This window comes from Pogona vitticeps, chromosome 3, assembly GCF_051106095.1.
Source record: "Pogona vitticeps strain Pit_001003342236 chromosome 3, PviZW2.1, whole genome shotgun sequence".
Classification (NCBI taxonomy): domain Eukaryota; kingdom Metazoa; phylum Chordata; class Lepidosauria; order Squamata; family Agamidae; genus Pogona; species Pogona vitticeps.
This window is the reverse complement of record NC_135785.1, coordinates 119072068-119088559: the sequence shown is the minus strand read 5'-3', so window position 1 is coordinate 119088559 and position 16492 is coordinate 119072068. Positions and strand designations below refer to the sequence as shown.

The 16492-nt window shown below is 41.4% G+C and overlaps 1 protein-coding gene across 9 annotated transcripts in view; it reads left to right on the top strand.

The window, feature by feature from the left end:
* Positions 1-4078: 4078 nt before the first annotated feature.
* The window catches only part of MAPK8 (mitogen-activated protein kinase 8), a 36329-nt gene continuing 23915 nt past the window's right edge, over positions 4079-16492 (top strand). For 3 of the 9 annotated variants that reach the window (XM_020809647.3, XM_020809645.3, XM_078390642.1), the window contains exons 1-3: positions 4909-5022; positions 8170-8257; positions 9483-9644. In XM_020809647.3, coding sequence (XP_020665306.2) covers positions 4980-5022; positions 8170-8257; positions 9483-9644 — 293 coding nt within the window. In that variant the 5' untranslated portion in view covers positions 4909-4979. Of the gene's footprint in view, positions 4173-4316; positions 4583-4908; positions 5023-8169; positions 8258-8315; positions 8398-9482; positions 9645-16492 lie in introns of those variants that run through there. The other 6 variants (XM_020809646.3, XM_072994853.2, XM_072994854.2 and 3 more) reach the window with 6 other exon arrangements.

The window sequence follows — 16492 nt, the reverse complement described above, 5'->3', positions numbered from 1 at the left end:
CGAAGTTTGTGTTATGTTTGTCTTTCTTCCTGAGCACAAGATGCTATATACATGTAAGTGTAAACTGGTGGCACTGTTAGAAGAGAAAGTCAGAGCAGCAAGTAGCCACACTCAAAGCTATAAAGGAAGATGAAGCCTACATTGATAGTACTCTTGAGCAGCAGCAGCTGTCAGAGGGGGCACTGCTGATGGAAGAAAACCAAAACATTGCAGTGGAGGAAAATGCTGTAGAGGCTACAAACATAGTGGAGGAACCACCATGGAAAAGAACCAGTTAGGAGCAAAAGAAGGAGAAGACACTTTTCCCCGGCAGAACTACAAAACAGCTTTCAGTTACTTGAAGAAGAGTCTGTCAGACAGGACACGGAGGAGACTCCACAGGAGGGCATGAGTAGCGCTGAAGCACAGCAGAATACAGTCACTGAACCCACACCCTACAAAAAGGAGAGTAGTTGTAGTAGGGGAATCCCTATTACATGGAATTGAGACCGGTATTTGCTGGGAGGATCCATGGACTCACCAGGTATGCTGTCTCCCTGGAGGATGGATAAGGGATGTGATAGAAGGATTGCCATCACTTATAAAACCTACAGATACATATCCCTTTATTTTTGTCCATATGAGAACAAACGACACAGCCAAGAGGAGCTACTGAGAAATCACATCTGACTTCAAAGCCCTGGGAAGGAAACTCAAGGACTTTGGGGCCCAGATAGTTTTTTCTTCCATCCTACCAGTCCTTGGAAGAGGAATCGAAAGAGAAAGGAAAATCCTCTGGGTGAATGACTGGCTACGAAGGTGGTGTCCTGGAAGAAGGACTATTAGCAAGAGATGGGTTGCATCTAACAAGGACTGGGAAGAATGTGTTTTCCCCCAGCATGAAGAATTTTATCTGGAGGGCTTTAAACTGAATTGGAAGGGGGAGGGAGACACAAGCACAGAGATAAGGGGAGATGAAGCCATGAAATAAATGCTAGGATGCACTACATTTTCCCTTTGCCGCACTGCCCTGCCTGCTTCTGATGGAGATGAAAGGATCCATGACCAACTGGACTGAACTGTAGATATGAATTTTGCCTCTCATAGTACTAAAATATCTAAAACAGCCAGGAAATTTATGACAGGTGCTGGGCAAAGTTTCCAGAGTCAGGCCTAGATGTTTCAAATTACCTTGCCTGCTTTGTCAGTGAAATTGTAATGACATTCTGTTGTTGTTGTTGTTTCTCTGAATTCCATCTTAAGCCATTTCCTGACCATTCATAATAATGCTGTTTGTGAACATTCTGCACCAGTACATTATATATTTTTTAAATCAAACATTTCATCCTATTGTCCTGAGGCCCCAATATATCTTTAGCAATCCTTTTCACCAAAAATAACCACCAGGATGACTTGACCAGTGGTAGTAATTTGGGGTAATTAAAGACTTTCTCCTTTTGTTCTGTAGCCCCCACAGGGTCCCAAACATGAAAGGGATTACTCATGACTTCTGAGGGCCTTGAAACAGGAGGATATGTTTAATTTCTTTTAAAAAATGGCCCCGTCTGACATCATTAAGTTTAAGTAATGGAACTTACACCAAAGAGCAGTTGGGTCAATACATAATATCTTCTGTAAGGAAAAAATTCAGACATTGCATAAACTATTTTATTTATTTAACTGTGAACATTGAGTCTATGGTCTTTTACACTGGTTATGCCTTTACCCTCTAACTTGTGTGTTCTCAGTGCTGCACTTTCAAACTCAAATTAGTTTTATCTATTTAAAATATTTTACCCTGCTTTTTTCCTTAAAAGGATCCAAGGCAGCTTACATAATTAAAAGGGCAATATTTAACAGCTAAAACCAATGTATACAAATGTTTAAAAGAATTAAACTAGTATCATATTAAAAGCAGTAATTAAAATCAATACTAAAAACACATTTAAAAGTAACAGAGCACAACAATCCAATTTGAAAAGCCCCTCTCAGACAGCCAGTCACTAAGGAAAAGCCTGTTTAAAGAGAAAGGTCTTTGCCTGCCTGTGGCAAGACAGCAAAGACTGGGCCGGCCTAGTTTCCTATGGGAGGGAGTTCCAGTGTCTGGGAGCCCCAAGCAGAGAAGACCCTCTCTCACATCCCCACCAAACCTGCCTGTGGGGTTAGTGGGATGGAGAGAAGGGCCTCCCCAGAAGAGGCCTTGATAGCCTTATAGACCCCTTCCAACTTCATGATTCTATGTTCTTAATGCCTGGGCAGGCTCATAGAGGGAGAGGGAGTCTTTTCGATAGATCACCAGATTAACATACTGCATGTGAGAAAGGTGTAGGGGAATAAGAAAAATAAAAAATTACCCCCTGCATGTTCTGCCAGTGTTTGTGCCTCAGCTTCTCCTTCTTCTACTGTACTTCTCTGAAGTAATAGCTACAGAATAATACCAATAGCGACTCAACACTGCACAGAGCATCCCTAATAACCAGGAAACTTTCAGGGGGGAATGTAAAAATGTTGATTATAATGATTGATATCCTGTTGCTTTGTATAGTAAGGCCCACTAGAGTAAGCCCATTGAATCAATGGGAATTTGTTGTGTGAACTCCTCCATAAGTTCCAGATGGCCCTACTCTAGCACAGTAAATCGTAACGAGAGTAGGTCCAATTGAATCAAAGGAACTTATGGAGGAATTCACTCAGCATATCCCCACTGAGTCAGTGGGCCTACTCTAGTGCAACTTACTACACTAAGCAACAGGATTTCAGCTGATAATATGGAGATACAAGCAGGATTGCCCAGATTCTGTGCACGCCACCCAGTGTGTTGACTCCAACAGCTGACCTGGATTGCCTGCTTTTTCTTTCTTTTTTTGTAAACTGAGTCTCTGTAGCCCTTATTATATGACATAAAACACTTTCATTGAATTCCCAAAAAGAGGTCTCTAAGAATGATAAGGAAATGATAACATCCTTTTGGATGGATCGAGAGTATGCTATTGGTCTTTCGAACAGCTGACTTATATATTTGTATGGGCCTTACACCTAAGTAAATATATATAAATATTGAAGTGCTTGTGTTTACTTTGTATCAAAGCTTAGAAAACTTACTTTTTGGACTATAACTCTTTAAATCTCCCAGCCCACATAGCATGTAGCTATGTAGGCTAGGGGGATTCTTCCATGTTGTCATCTAAAAAATAACCTTTTTCAGGGTGTATTACTAAGCAGTTTCCAAAAATACTGAGAAGAAATTGAAAGAGAGAGAGAGAGAGAGAGAGAATAATCCTGCCATATTGGACTGGCATTCTGACACAATTTTCACCCCAAAGTTTTGAGGGTAGGTATGTTAGCCTGTTCCAGTAAAAATATCCTATGGCATCTTAAAAACTAACATACATGATCTGACACAAGAGTTTGTGGTCTGCAATGCAATTCATCAGATGCATGGAGTGTTGACCCAGTTATGATACATATATTTGGGTGGGTCTATATAATCAATGACGTGAGAAAGAACAGAAATGAAAAATTATGTATACTGATCATTACCATAAATGTGATTAATAAGCAGTAATTGGGTGGTGGCACAGAATCCTAGCACAGATGCACTAAATTATGCATTGTGATGAAAAATCAGATTAGACAAATACAGTTAAACCAGAATAGTTTGCAATAAGAGTAAGATGTTTAATCTGCATCAGTGGAGGGAATTATACTTTACATTCCCCACCACAACCAATGCCTGCAAATTTGCCTTACTTTTATTTACATATTTTCTGCAAAGCAGATTAGTGTGTCTTAAGGGATCTCTGTGGTACTCTCAGTCAACAATTTTTTTGTCAATACTAGAAACAGATTGCAAAAAGAGACAAGGTTTCTATACAAGACAAAATGTCATTACTTTCTTTATATTGGGTAATGTAAATTGTTATTTTACATGGCTCCCCCTTTATGGCCATAACAAAGCTGTAAGATGTCTCTGAGAATAGCCAAAGCCCACACCATCTTTACGCCTAATTCAGATCTGAATTTGGGCCTCCCTATTCCAAGTCAAGCGTTTTCAACCATTGCTATATATCCGCCTTCTCAGATCAATGGATACTACGGACGTGAAAGATGAAACACAGGGCAGAACGCAACCATGTCTGTGCCAGATCTACATACATTGTCTGGACTGGGAGAACTGCACAATGGCAACTAAGGTAACTAGAAGTCTGACGGGGGGGGGCTGCACCGACATCTCCAGGCTGCCTACTCGTCGGAAGGCCTATTGAGCACAGCCAGAAATACGGCGAAGCAAAGAAGATGTGTGTGTGTTGGGGGGGGGGGGAGAGCGAGGCTTGGCATTAACTATCGCGGCAGGAGCCGCGGTCCCTCCAAGGCAGCCCAAGCAGCCCTCGGCCGGCCGCTCCCCCGCACGGACAAGCGGAGGCGGAAGCTGCCTCGGCTTGCCGGCCGCGGGAGACAGGAAGCGCCGCGCGTAGGCATGCTCCGCCTTTGCTTAGCAGCTCCTTGTTTCGGCGGCCCAGGCAGGCGAGAAGAGTCGCGCAGCGGGCACCCCCAGGGTGGCGGCGGCGGCGGCGGCCCCAGCCCGAGTTGGGCCACCCGCGGGGTGAGCGAGCTTGGGAGCGCCGGGACGAGGGCGAGGCCGCCTTGCCTGGCCGCCCGGCGCTTCTCACGGGCGGGGGGGGTGGTGGCGGTGGCGGTGGCTGGCCGCCCGGGGAAGTCCGTCCGTCCATCCTTCTTCTGGAAGGGAGGCGAGGAGCGCGACGGAGGCTTTGCTCCTCGCCGGGCGTCGCTTCAGATGGGATGGGGCGAACCGGTGTTTGTGTGTGTGTGTGTGTGTGTGTGTGACGGGGACGGGAAAAGGTTTTGTGTTTCCAGCAAGGCCTCGCTCGGATTGAAGGAAGGGGTTGGGTGTTTCTTTTCGTTCTGCAGGCAGTGAAGGCGTCGGTGGAGGGAAGGTCCGCCCCTGGCGTCCTGGCAGATGCCCGGTGAACGCCTCGTCCATGCCCGGTGAACATTGCCCACCCCCTCGCCCGCGGAGCCCAGGTGAGGGATGATGCTCCCCCGTGGGCACCGCTGCCTGCTTTCTCCTTTCCCTTTCCCCCTTGCACAGGGCGTTGTTGATAGACGTAGGGATTAGGAATGTTGGGTGGCTTTAAAGACTGGTGGCTATCTTGGAGGCCCCAACATTTCTATGGTATCCTTGTTTATGTCTTGCCTCTCCTCTGCAGATGTAAAAACACCAATACATAGTCATTTCCCCTGCCCCAGGTTTTACGATCACAACAATCCTACAAGGTAGCTTAATTAAGAGATGCTGGCTGGGCCCAAGCTCACCAGAAAGCTTGATGGGCTATAAACTGGTTGTCCTCAGTCTAACCACTATAGTCCATGGGCCTCTTTTCAGGTGTGTGAATACATGATGGAACTAAGGGAACTAAAAGGAGTGCAGATCTCTGACATTTCTTTGAAACACGAGCTTGTACACAGAAATGGCACAGAGTTTCTGTATCATCATATAGTGTGTGTGGTCCCATTATTGCAGTTTTCCTTTTTTTTACATCTATGAATGTTGGCATAAATCTGCCGAATTAAGATATCACTTTACATATTTGACAGTATGGTCTCTGGCTCTTGAAACTTGTGCCACAAAAATCTGTCAAGTTTCAGGGTGCTGCAAGATGCTGCTGGAAGCCCAGCAGGGATTTTGCATGGTGAGTAAACCGATAGGAGCGGGGAGAAATCCCAGTAATAGCCACATCATCTTCATTTTTGGTCAGATGACTCATGATATTTAATTTTGGCATGATACGATATTTAATAGGGCTTATTCCCACAACACTCTGTGGAGGGTTCTTTTATAAGTCTCACTCCCCAAGTCAGAATATGCAGAGTTGCAGCTTTATGTTCCTTGAAAATGTGTGTGTGTATTTTTTCTCATAACTTTACAGTTTTTCTTACTAAGCAGTTCTGATTGATTTTCAACACCACACTCTTTCATGCTTACTTGTTTCTGTAACTGGTTTCTAACTATGAAAGTAGATATGCATTATAGATTGCAATTCACTTGCTGTAAATAGTAGAAATGTTGAAATTAATGCTAAATTTCAGTATACATTACCAAAGACTTCTGTGGCTATTGACAAATGGTTTCCCATCTTGTGTATTTTGTGGTTATCAATAATTACATGTAGAAATGTGATGTGGGGCTCTTGGAAAAGTTTCTACAAAACTTTGGAATGCTCCAAATAGAGGCTGATTATATTTAGCACATTTATTTAACGTATATTTATTATTTGCCAAATGAATGTTTTGAATGTTCCAAGAGCTTGTAAGTGTTTGAACTCATACAGTGATTAGAGTATTGGGCTATAACTAGAAGTGTAGAGGCTGGGATTCAAATGTCTACTCAGCCATGAGAATCCCTATGGAATCTTGAAGTGGGCACACACTCTTACCTTTCCCTCCCTTGCATTGTGTTGTAAATCTAAAACACACTGATGGATCACATGGAGTCTTAACAGGACAAACAGTATGTTGCAGTGGTGAGCAAAACTTAGACTAAGATATGAAGTACGTCTGCAAAGCCACTTTAATTAAATTAAATTGAATTGAATTAAATGAATTATTTGATGAGGCTGTGGTAAAGCCTCTAAGACCTTAGGAAGAAGGGAGCTGTATACATCCTGAAATTTTCTAGCAAACCTTGAACAATATTCCTGTCCACCTAAAGTTAAAGCTTTAGGTGGACAGCCTTTATGTCTTGCCAGTCTAGTTAGTGTATCCACAAGTTAGATGTGAAAAGTAACTTTTCTTCTTCACCTCCACACATAGATCATGCTGTCCTTCTGGGCCTTTCCTGCTTCGCCTCAATTTTCCTTTGATAAATGAATTGTGTTTCCTCCTACTCTTCGTTGAAATCCAACCTTATTCACATAATTTGAAATCAGTCATATAGTTACTTTTGTGCCTATGGTAATGTTAGCAGTGCCACTGTAATTGGCTAGCTTTGGGCCTGGAAACAAATTTTTGAGGCAAGTCTTAAAAGACCCAGAATTCCTTGATGGCTCAATTTATAATGTAAAGAGGCAAAAATGCCCAAATGTATTTCCTCAGCTCACTGACCCCAAAATATTGAGCTCTGTAGGAAATGAGCCAACATGTTACAGAAGATTATTTTATATTTATGAGTATATTAGTTTAGATGTATTTTTTATATCCACTACTATATCTTGGAATCTCAGATCAAGGTACCAAAAAAAAACCTAATTTAAATAATATAAAACTATTAGAAACGTATAAAACTAGTTAAAGCTGTTTTTAAAAGGTGTTTTAAAACATTTAGAATAATTTCAGTGACTTAAAACTACTTTTAAAATGTACACTAACAACAGTACTGTACTCCACATTGTACTCAAGCCAAGCTCATTGAACCCTGAGGCAACATTGACCAGTATCATTTTTGTTGGCAAAGCAGTGAAATCAGGGTCAGTGCCAGCTGAGTCCCTGGGGAGGAGAATTGTCCCAGTTCTCTGGCTGGGGGTCACAAAACAGAACACATTATAGATCGAATCTTAGTAATTACAATAAATTTCATTGCCTTTGAAAGTGGAGAATCAGTGACACACACACATAGTATACAGTGGTGCCTCGCTTAGCGATGCTAATTCGTTCGGAAAAAATTGCTGCTAAGTGATAACATCGCTAAGCGAAATAAAAAGCCCATAGAAACGCATTAAGACACGATTAATGCGTTCCTATGGGCTTAAAACTCACCGCTGAGCGAAGATCCTCCATAGCGCCGCCATTTTTGGTGCCTCTAAAGCGAGGAATCCGTGCCTGAAAACAGAGGGTGGCCATTTTGAAACCGCCAATCAGCTGTGCGAAAATGGGGGCTTTGTGATGATCGCTTCCCTGCGATCATCGCAAAGCGAAATTCACCCATAGGGACCATCGCAAAGCGATCGCTTTTGCGATGGCAAAAACTCTGTCGCAAAGCGATTTTGTCGTTATACGGAGCAATTGCTATGCGAGGCACCACTGTATTTATGTAATAAATCTTGCTGAATAATAAAAGCATTACTCTTTTATACCTGTTACTGGTAAGTTTCAAAGTAACATTGAGCATGTGCAAGAATCTATAAATAAAATAAACACTGGAAGCAGCTACAACAGACATCTTTTCTCTGTTAGGCTGTTTAGATCCATTTTCAACGGGGGCCCTAGTACATTTGAAGGGGGACACAGATTGGAAACAATTCTTCATACATCATCTTATAAGGTTCGTTACATGACTTATATGATCCTGATTTGGTCTGTATTTCTTTCATATTGTTTTTATGGCCGTGGCCAAAAATGCTGAGAATAAACTACGTGATCAGGAAACGTTTATCTATTATAATGCCTCTGCTTGACCTGATGGTGAGTACACTCCTTTTAAGGAGAAAGGTGGAGCAAAAATATTTTAAATAAAATAAATAAATAAATAGAAACTTTCTAGATTTGCTGTCATGTCCAGATATGATCATTTCCACATTCTACGTTCCCACTCTCCACTTTCTTCCTCCACAATCACACTCTTTTCCTCCTCACCCTCATGTGGAGAAGATTCTGCAGTGAACAGAAATGGTCATTTCCAAATAATGTATTGCTCCCATTGACAAGGTACTGAGGAAGGCTCTGAGGGTTTATACAGGAAGAAATATCCCGTCCTAGGCATTTCGGGCCTTAAATTTCATCACTAACATGGAATTCAGACAGGAAGCATATTGGCAGGTGGGAAAAGGCGGAGCTGGTATGCAAGTTGAAGTTGGCCCCAGGCACTGTGTAACTCATACAGTTCTCCAGAGGCAGAGGTCAATGTAGGAATACTCCCAGGTTTTGAACCTGCAACATTATTCAAATTGATTACCCAGTTACCCTGTGCCTCACAAAGTCTACATCTAGGAGGATTCAGCTACAGGTTATTGAGCCATTAGAGCGTCCATCCAGCAAACTGACAACAAGGAGAAATAGAGCTGAGTGTCATCAGCATTCAAATGCCATCCAACTTATGATCAGGTTAGTCACTGAATGATCGCTACAACAGATAGCAAGCCTGTTCTATCTGTTTGGCCCAGTGCAAGGCACAACATCTCAAAACTGGCACCACAGTGGATGGATTTTCTTATGAAGGAGATGAAATCCGTATTATAGATGATGACATGTCCCCCTGCCTCTGTAGTGCTCCATAATAGTTTGATGCTGCACTGTTTGTATAAATAGTGGTGTCTGTGCCTGTCTACCTTCTGATAAAAGAGAATCTAAATTTTGCCTTCAGTTTCTATTTTTAGTATTGCAAAATCTCTCCATTATTTATCGTTTGTGGGACAGAGGAAAATGTAGTAGTGCCGTCTCTTTTATAGACCCCGCTTCTCTGTTTAGGTAGGAGTGTAGGTGGGAACCATGCAGAGGCATTTCAGTCTTTTTTAAAAACAAGTGTAACATTTACTTCTGTGTCTTTACAGGTTCATGTCTTTTAGATTAAGCTGTTCAGCTAACAGCGTCATGAGCAGAAGCAAGCGTGAAAATAACTTCTACAGCGTAGAGATTGGAGATTCTACATTCACTGTACTGAAACGATACCAGAATTTAAAACCCATTGGTTCAGGAGCACAGGGCATAGTATGGTAAGGCTTTTCCTCTTTAAAAAATATCTTGTGAAGTCTCAGTTTATTTAAAATTGAAATGTAGAAAACTGCAGCTGGGAGATCGGGCTTATAAAAGCCCAGTTCTACAGTTGTAGTGCAAAGTAGAAAGACAATGAAATAGCTGCAGTGAGATGAGTAGTATTACATTTGGCACAGCCCAATAGGAAATAGGCTTGGTGTGAAAAAGATTGAAAGACCAGCAGTGTAGAAGCAAATCTTTTTTTCCATACCAGTGCTGATGGTTATATATATTTTAAAATGTGTACTGTACCTGATATTGAGGTATAGAACACAGACTCCTAAATAGGTAGCCCCAGTGAGTGAATTTGTGATTCTTTTTAAAAAATATGTAATGTAACTATGCTGGAGATTTATTTCCGGGATGACTTGGTAGCATCTCAGAAATGGAATCTTTCTATGTATATGCCAGATGAAAAAAAAAGTACTACACTGGAATATTAGGTTTGGCAGCTTCACTGGCTATTGTTCTATTTCCAGGCACAATCCATAGTGCTGGTGGTGACCTCTAAAGCCTTATAGTTACCTTAAGTCAAGTCTGTCTGAAGACTACAATCCTCCATAGATGCCTGCCTGGGCTTTATAGTCTGTAGGAGAAACTCTTCATTTAATCCTGCCATTGCAAGAAACACATTTAGTGAGCACCACCAGAGTGGCTTCTCCTTGAAAAAAAATAAACCAAAGCCTAATTACATCATGGCTTCTATGGTAAATTTTGCTCTCTCAGATGTCTTACTAGAAGATGTGGCCACACCCCAAATAGATACTCTGATGGTAGTTATAACATATAAGGCAGTATTTCGTCTAGAATCAAGTGAGTTGTAAATATGTCGGCATGACAGATAATAGACACTGTTGTATGTGGAAGATTTGAGACCTCTTCTGTGGTACTTGGGGGCCTGTGCTGCAGCCATGCTGTTTTCATGGGCTGCTTACAACTCACTGAATGGGAGGCCTGGCAATGCTGCCTGCCTAGCTTGTTTCCTACAGATTTTTCCTGCCAGTGACTTGCCTGTCCTATTCTTCACTAAAAGTCTCTTCCATTTGAGACCACATGCTGACCAAGGGGGATGAACTAGTCAAGGAGAAGGAAAGAGTGGAAACTTTGGGTGGAAGTGACCATGTCCTTTTCATCATCATCATCATCATCATCATCATCATCATTATTATTATTATTATTATTATTATTGAGGGAAAGGAAAGCCGAGAAGAATGCACTATGCCTCTGGGACTTTAAAAAAAAAGACACACCCTGATTTCAATGATCCTAAGAGTCCTCGGTGAGATCTTGTGGCCACAAACACTCAAAGATCTGGTTCACAATAAATTTTGTGTTTTTTTTTTTAAAAAAAGGGCTGAAGCCACAATCACAAACAATTCCTAGGAGGAAAAGATTTTGGAGGCAACTAAAGATACTGGGATGGCTGCATTGGGAACTTTCAGATGTATATGCTAAGTATACTTAATTCCCTCAACTGATCTTCTTTGAGCTTGGTTCCCGACCCTTTACTATCTTGTTTACCCAGCTGTGGACACATTCCAGCTTCTCAGTATTCTTATTAGACTTGGGTACCCAGAACTGGACACAGCATTCCAGGTGAGATCTGACTGAAACAGAGTAGCATTGTGTTACTACTTCCCTTGATCTATACTTGTGTTAATGCAGCCTAGTATAGAATTGGCCTCTTTTCTTGCTGCTGTATCACACTATTAACTCATGCTTAGCTTGTGGACTACTAAGACACCAATATTCATTTCACAAGTACAGCCACCAAGCCAGTTGTCTCCTGGTTTTTTTTCCATCTGAGTTGAGGCCTTGTTCGAACTCATTTTGTTTCTTTTCACCCAGTTCTCCAATCTATCAAGTTCATTCTTGTGAAACATTAGCTACCCCTCCAAGTTTGGTGTCATCTGCAAATTTAACAAGCATTCCATCCACATCCTCATTCAAGTCATCTGTAAAAATATTGGCCAATACAGAGACTTAGACAGAATCCTGTGGTTTCCATGTTCCATTTTAAGATGTTCTTGAATCCTAATTTTACCTTATGAAGTATTACCGTATTTTTCGCTCCATAAGACGCACCTTTCCATAAGACGCACCAATTTTTTAGGAGAAGAAAACAGGAAAATATAATCTGTTTTCTTCGCTCCATAAGATGCACAGACTTTCCACCGTCCTGTTTTGTGGGAAAAAAGTGTGTCTTATGGTGTGAACAATACGGTAACTACCCTTTCCAGTTTTCTGTCATCTGCAGATTTAATGAGCATTCTTCCAGATCCTCATCAAAGTCATGTATGAAAATGTGGAACGGCACAAGGCCTAGAATAGAACTCTGTGGCACCCCACAAGTCACTTCTATCCATGGTGAAAAGGAACCATTAGTGAACACTTTTTGGCTAAGGCCTGTCAACCAGGTACATTTACATGTCCACATTTGACCAGCTGAGCCATGAGAATAATCAGGGGGACCTTGTCAAAAGCCCTGCTGAAACCCAAATATACTGTGTCCACAGCGTACTCTTCCTCTTATCAAATTTGTGACACTATCACAAAAAGAGGTGAGATTAGTCTGACTTTTGAGAAGTCACAGTGTTCTTTTCTGAGTGAGTGCAGACCAACTGCTTAATTATCCCCTCACATCCTCCGTTCTAGTACCATTTGATGTTAGGCTGACTGGTCAGTAGTTGTCTGTCTGCCCACTTTTCCTCTTTTTAAAAATGAGGAAGCATTTGCCTCCAGTCTCATCTGTTCTACAAGAATTCTCAAAAATTATAGACAGAGGGTCTGAGATTTCAAAACAAATGTGCTTAGCACCCATGTATGCAGTGCATGTGGCCCTGGAGACGTGAATTCATTTACAGTGTTTTGATGTTTTCATATCATCCCATTATCGGTCCTGGGCAGCAGCCCCTCACATCCTCATTTATTCCACTTTGCATGGCTGGGGACTTTTCTTTTAATGTAAGATGGAGGCAAAGTAGGTGTTCAGCAATTTTGTCTTCTCTTTTCGGAAGTAACTACATTGACAACTGCATTGTGGGAAATGCTCAGGAATTTGGATAGCCAGATTTGCCTTACATTCCATTGACTACATGACAATGCAAACCAGCAGTCTCCAATTCATTCTTTCTAACCATCTTTCGATACATATTGGCTACACGCCTTTGGTCTTCCTTGGTGATTTGCCTCATTTCCACTTTTATACATTTCTTATACACTTTGTTTTACAAGTTAGCTTATCAGAAGGTTCCTTGCGCAGCTGTTCCAGCTTCTTCAGATTTTGCTTTCTTTTTCTTACTTATTGATAGTGATTGTGCCTTCAGTGCCTTGTCCTTAAGAAGTGTTGCCCTTTGTGGGCTACCTGTTGTTTTGAGTATTTCTGGCCATGGGATATCACCCATAGTTTCCTTCTTGTTCTTTTTCAGTGCCTTAAAGTCACCTCCGTTTTTATGGTGATCCTCTGAATGAGCAATCTCCAAAATGTCCTGTCCTCACCAGTGCAGCTCAACTCCTGCAAACTTAAGCCTTTGCTTTCTATAGGAGTCTGTTCATGTCATATTTGGTCCTTCTGTTTTCCTGCTGCCTTCAGTCTTTCCCAACATTATTGTCTTTTCCAGAGAAAAGCTCTGTAGTTGTGTAGTTTTTCTGTAATCATGATTTTTGCCTTTTTAATGTTCAGCGGCACTCCTGCTTTGCACTTTCTTTTTTCATGTTCACTAAAAGTCGTTTCAAGTTATTGCTGCCTTCTGCCAGTAAGACAGATGATGTCATATGCATATCTTAAGTTACCGATGTTTCTTCAACCAATTTTCACTCCTACTTCATCTGAATATAGCCTGGCTTTATGTATGATATGTTCTGTGTAGAGATTGAATAGAAAATGTTCCTCTTGTCTGACACCTTTTGGAAACCATTCTGTCTCTCTCTGTTAGTTGCTTTTCCGCAAAACAGGTGGACAGGACAATCAACTGCTGAAACACACCAATTTCTTTGAAAACAACTCATTGTTTCTCATGATCCACACAGTCAAAGGCTTGCTGCAGTTTATAAAGCATCGACCAATCTTCTGACATTCTTTGGGGCATTCCAGTACCCAGCAGATATTTACTGTATGATCCTGGGTGCCTCATCCTTTTCAGAATTCAACTTGAACATCAGGCATTTCTTGCTCAATGTAAGGTAATAGCCTTTGTTGGAACACCTTGAGCAAATTAGAGGAAATTAGAGCTACAGTTACTGCACTCCTTGACATCTCCTTTATTGGGGATTATAATATATACTGAACATGTCCAGTCTGTGGACCATTGTTTCATTTGCCATAATTGTTGGCATAGTCATATTAGGATTTTGATAGATTTGATCTCTCTGGCTTGAAAAAGTTCTATTAGTATTCCATCTTCCCTAGTGATTTATTTATTCTTAATGGTTTCAGAGCAGCTTTCACTTCACTTTATAGAGCTGCAGGTTCTTCATCACAAAACTACTTCATCATAGGAGTTTGTCATCCTTTTGTCTCTTCTGTATTGGTCTTCAGTTTACTGTTTCTACCTTCTCTTTATTTTCTCCTGGTCAAATAGTGTGCTTCCCAGTTAATCTTTCATCATTTCTAATCTACGTTTGAATTACCCTTTGGATTCTTGGATCTTCTGGAATAAATCTCATGTTTTTCCCTTTTGTCAATCTTCTCTATTTCTTTGCACTGGTTGTTGTAGCAGTTCTCTTTGTCTCTGTGTGAGTTCTGACTTTGTTTTGTCACCTTTCACTTTGCTTCTCATTTGTCCTTTACAATTTTAAATACTTCTTCATTCCTCTAGGTTTTTCTTTCCTTTTTACTATAGGAATTGTCTTTTTGTTTTCTTCCATAATATCTCTGGCTTCAATCCACAGTTCTTCTGGTTCATGGTTAGTTGGGTTTATTAATGCGAATCTGTTCCTTATATGGACTTTAAATTAGTCAGGAATATTGTTTAAGTTTTATTTTGGCACTACAATTCTTTTAGTTTTTTTTTCAGCTTTCCTTTCATGTTGGATGTTAGCAGTTAGTGATCAGTACCACAGTACGCTCCTGGACTTGTTTTGGCACTGAATTGAATACAGGTTCTCTGTCTCTTCCTTTTAGTTACATAATCTCTTTGGTTTGTATATTGACCATCTGGTGATATCCATATGTACAGCTTTCTGTTTGGTAGTTTGAGGAGTGCATTTGCAATAAACGGATTTCCATGACTATATTTTATTTCATATTAAGCAAAGTTCAGCAGGAGTCTACCATTGCCCCGACTGCACCACATACTAGGAAAAGTTGTCTTGAGTGTCACTGCTGTTGCCTCCTCCACCAGTGTCAGTTTCAGCTACTGCTGTATCCCAGTAATTCTCTTCAAGAGAGTAGATGCATGTGTTCAGTGTTTCCTTAAGCTTGCTGAAATTATCTTTCCTAAAGTCCAGAGTTCGTGTTATACTGCCCTTAGCTTTCTGCATGATTGCTTCTATCCAAAGTTTCCATGTTTTTACTGCACAGTAGACCTGGCTAGAAAAACAAACAGGAAGAACCAAGAAACAAAGTTAATGAACCAAAATTAAAATTTGTCAGGCAGCAATTTAAAAGCAGATAATTTCAAACAAGTGGGAAGTGATGAACTGAACACATTTCCTAAAGGAGGACCTTCCATGTTGTTCGGATGGCTTTTATGAAATCTTTGCATCTACAGTAGTAGATGGCAGTGTACCAGTTTTGAATCACAAAAAAATGAAGATGTTTAAATAAACTAGTATGACTTGGAGGACTGAAGAAGCGAAATCATTAAATGAGCAGTTAAGGAAGGACTATATTCAATGAACAAGGAAATGTGAGTGTGGTGGATGATGTATGCCAACCAAAGGAGGGACTGGATGAAATCAGAGGAGAAAATTTAGGAGATCTAATTCTAACCCTGCAGACGAGGAGAGGAGAGTTTTAGGTGTGCTAAGGGAACATAAAGGGAGAGATCCGGCAGATTTAATTAAAAAAAGCCTGGAAGTTGGAAATAGATCAAGTGCATAAAATGATCTCAGATGATATAAGGGATGACAGAATTTTTAGAGAGATAGGAATAAGAGTTGGGAAAAGACAAACAAGAGAAGGAGTTACTTAGAGAGATGTAAAAGAAAAATATTAAGGTGGCACTCAGCGTTGAAAGCATGTATACACCTAACTTCTGGAATTGTAAGGGGACATATCTAATATATTAGAAAAGGGAATTAAACTGAAATAAGGGATCAGTAATCAGGGTAAAGGCATAACATGGTGGTTCATAGGGTGAGGTAAAAATGGTACTTAATTAACATATATTAGATATGATATTGATACAGACATGACAGAAAATGTGGAGATGGAAATGGCTAAACAATTACTGTATTTTTCTGTGTACACGACCCCCCAGTGTATAAAACGACCCCCTAATTTTGACCCTTGATGGAGGTGGAGGAGCAGTTAATGGGCAACTGCTCCTCCACTTCTGTCCCTTCCTGCTGCTGCTGTCCCCGCTGCCCGCCCGATCACCTCCTCCATGGCAACTGCTGGGGCTCACCTCCAGCTCAGGTCACTGCCTTGTCCCCTTCCCTAAGGAGATCGTGGGAGGAGGTGATCCAGCGGCGGCACCAGGAAGAGGTGCCCGAGCGTGCGCGCTTGCTTGCTTGCCTCCGCCTCTCCCTTCTTCTGCCTCCACTATCAGAGGGGACAAGGCGGAGATGTGAGCTGAGCCGGTCAGTCCCAGTGGAGATGGTGATTGGGCGGGTGGGGGAGGCAGCAGCAAGAGACGCCCGAGTG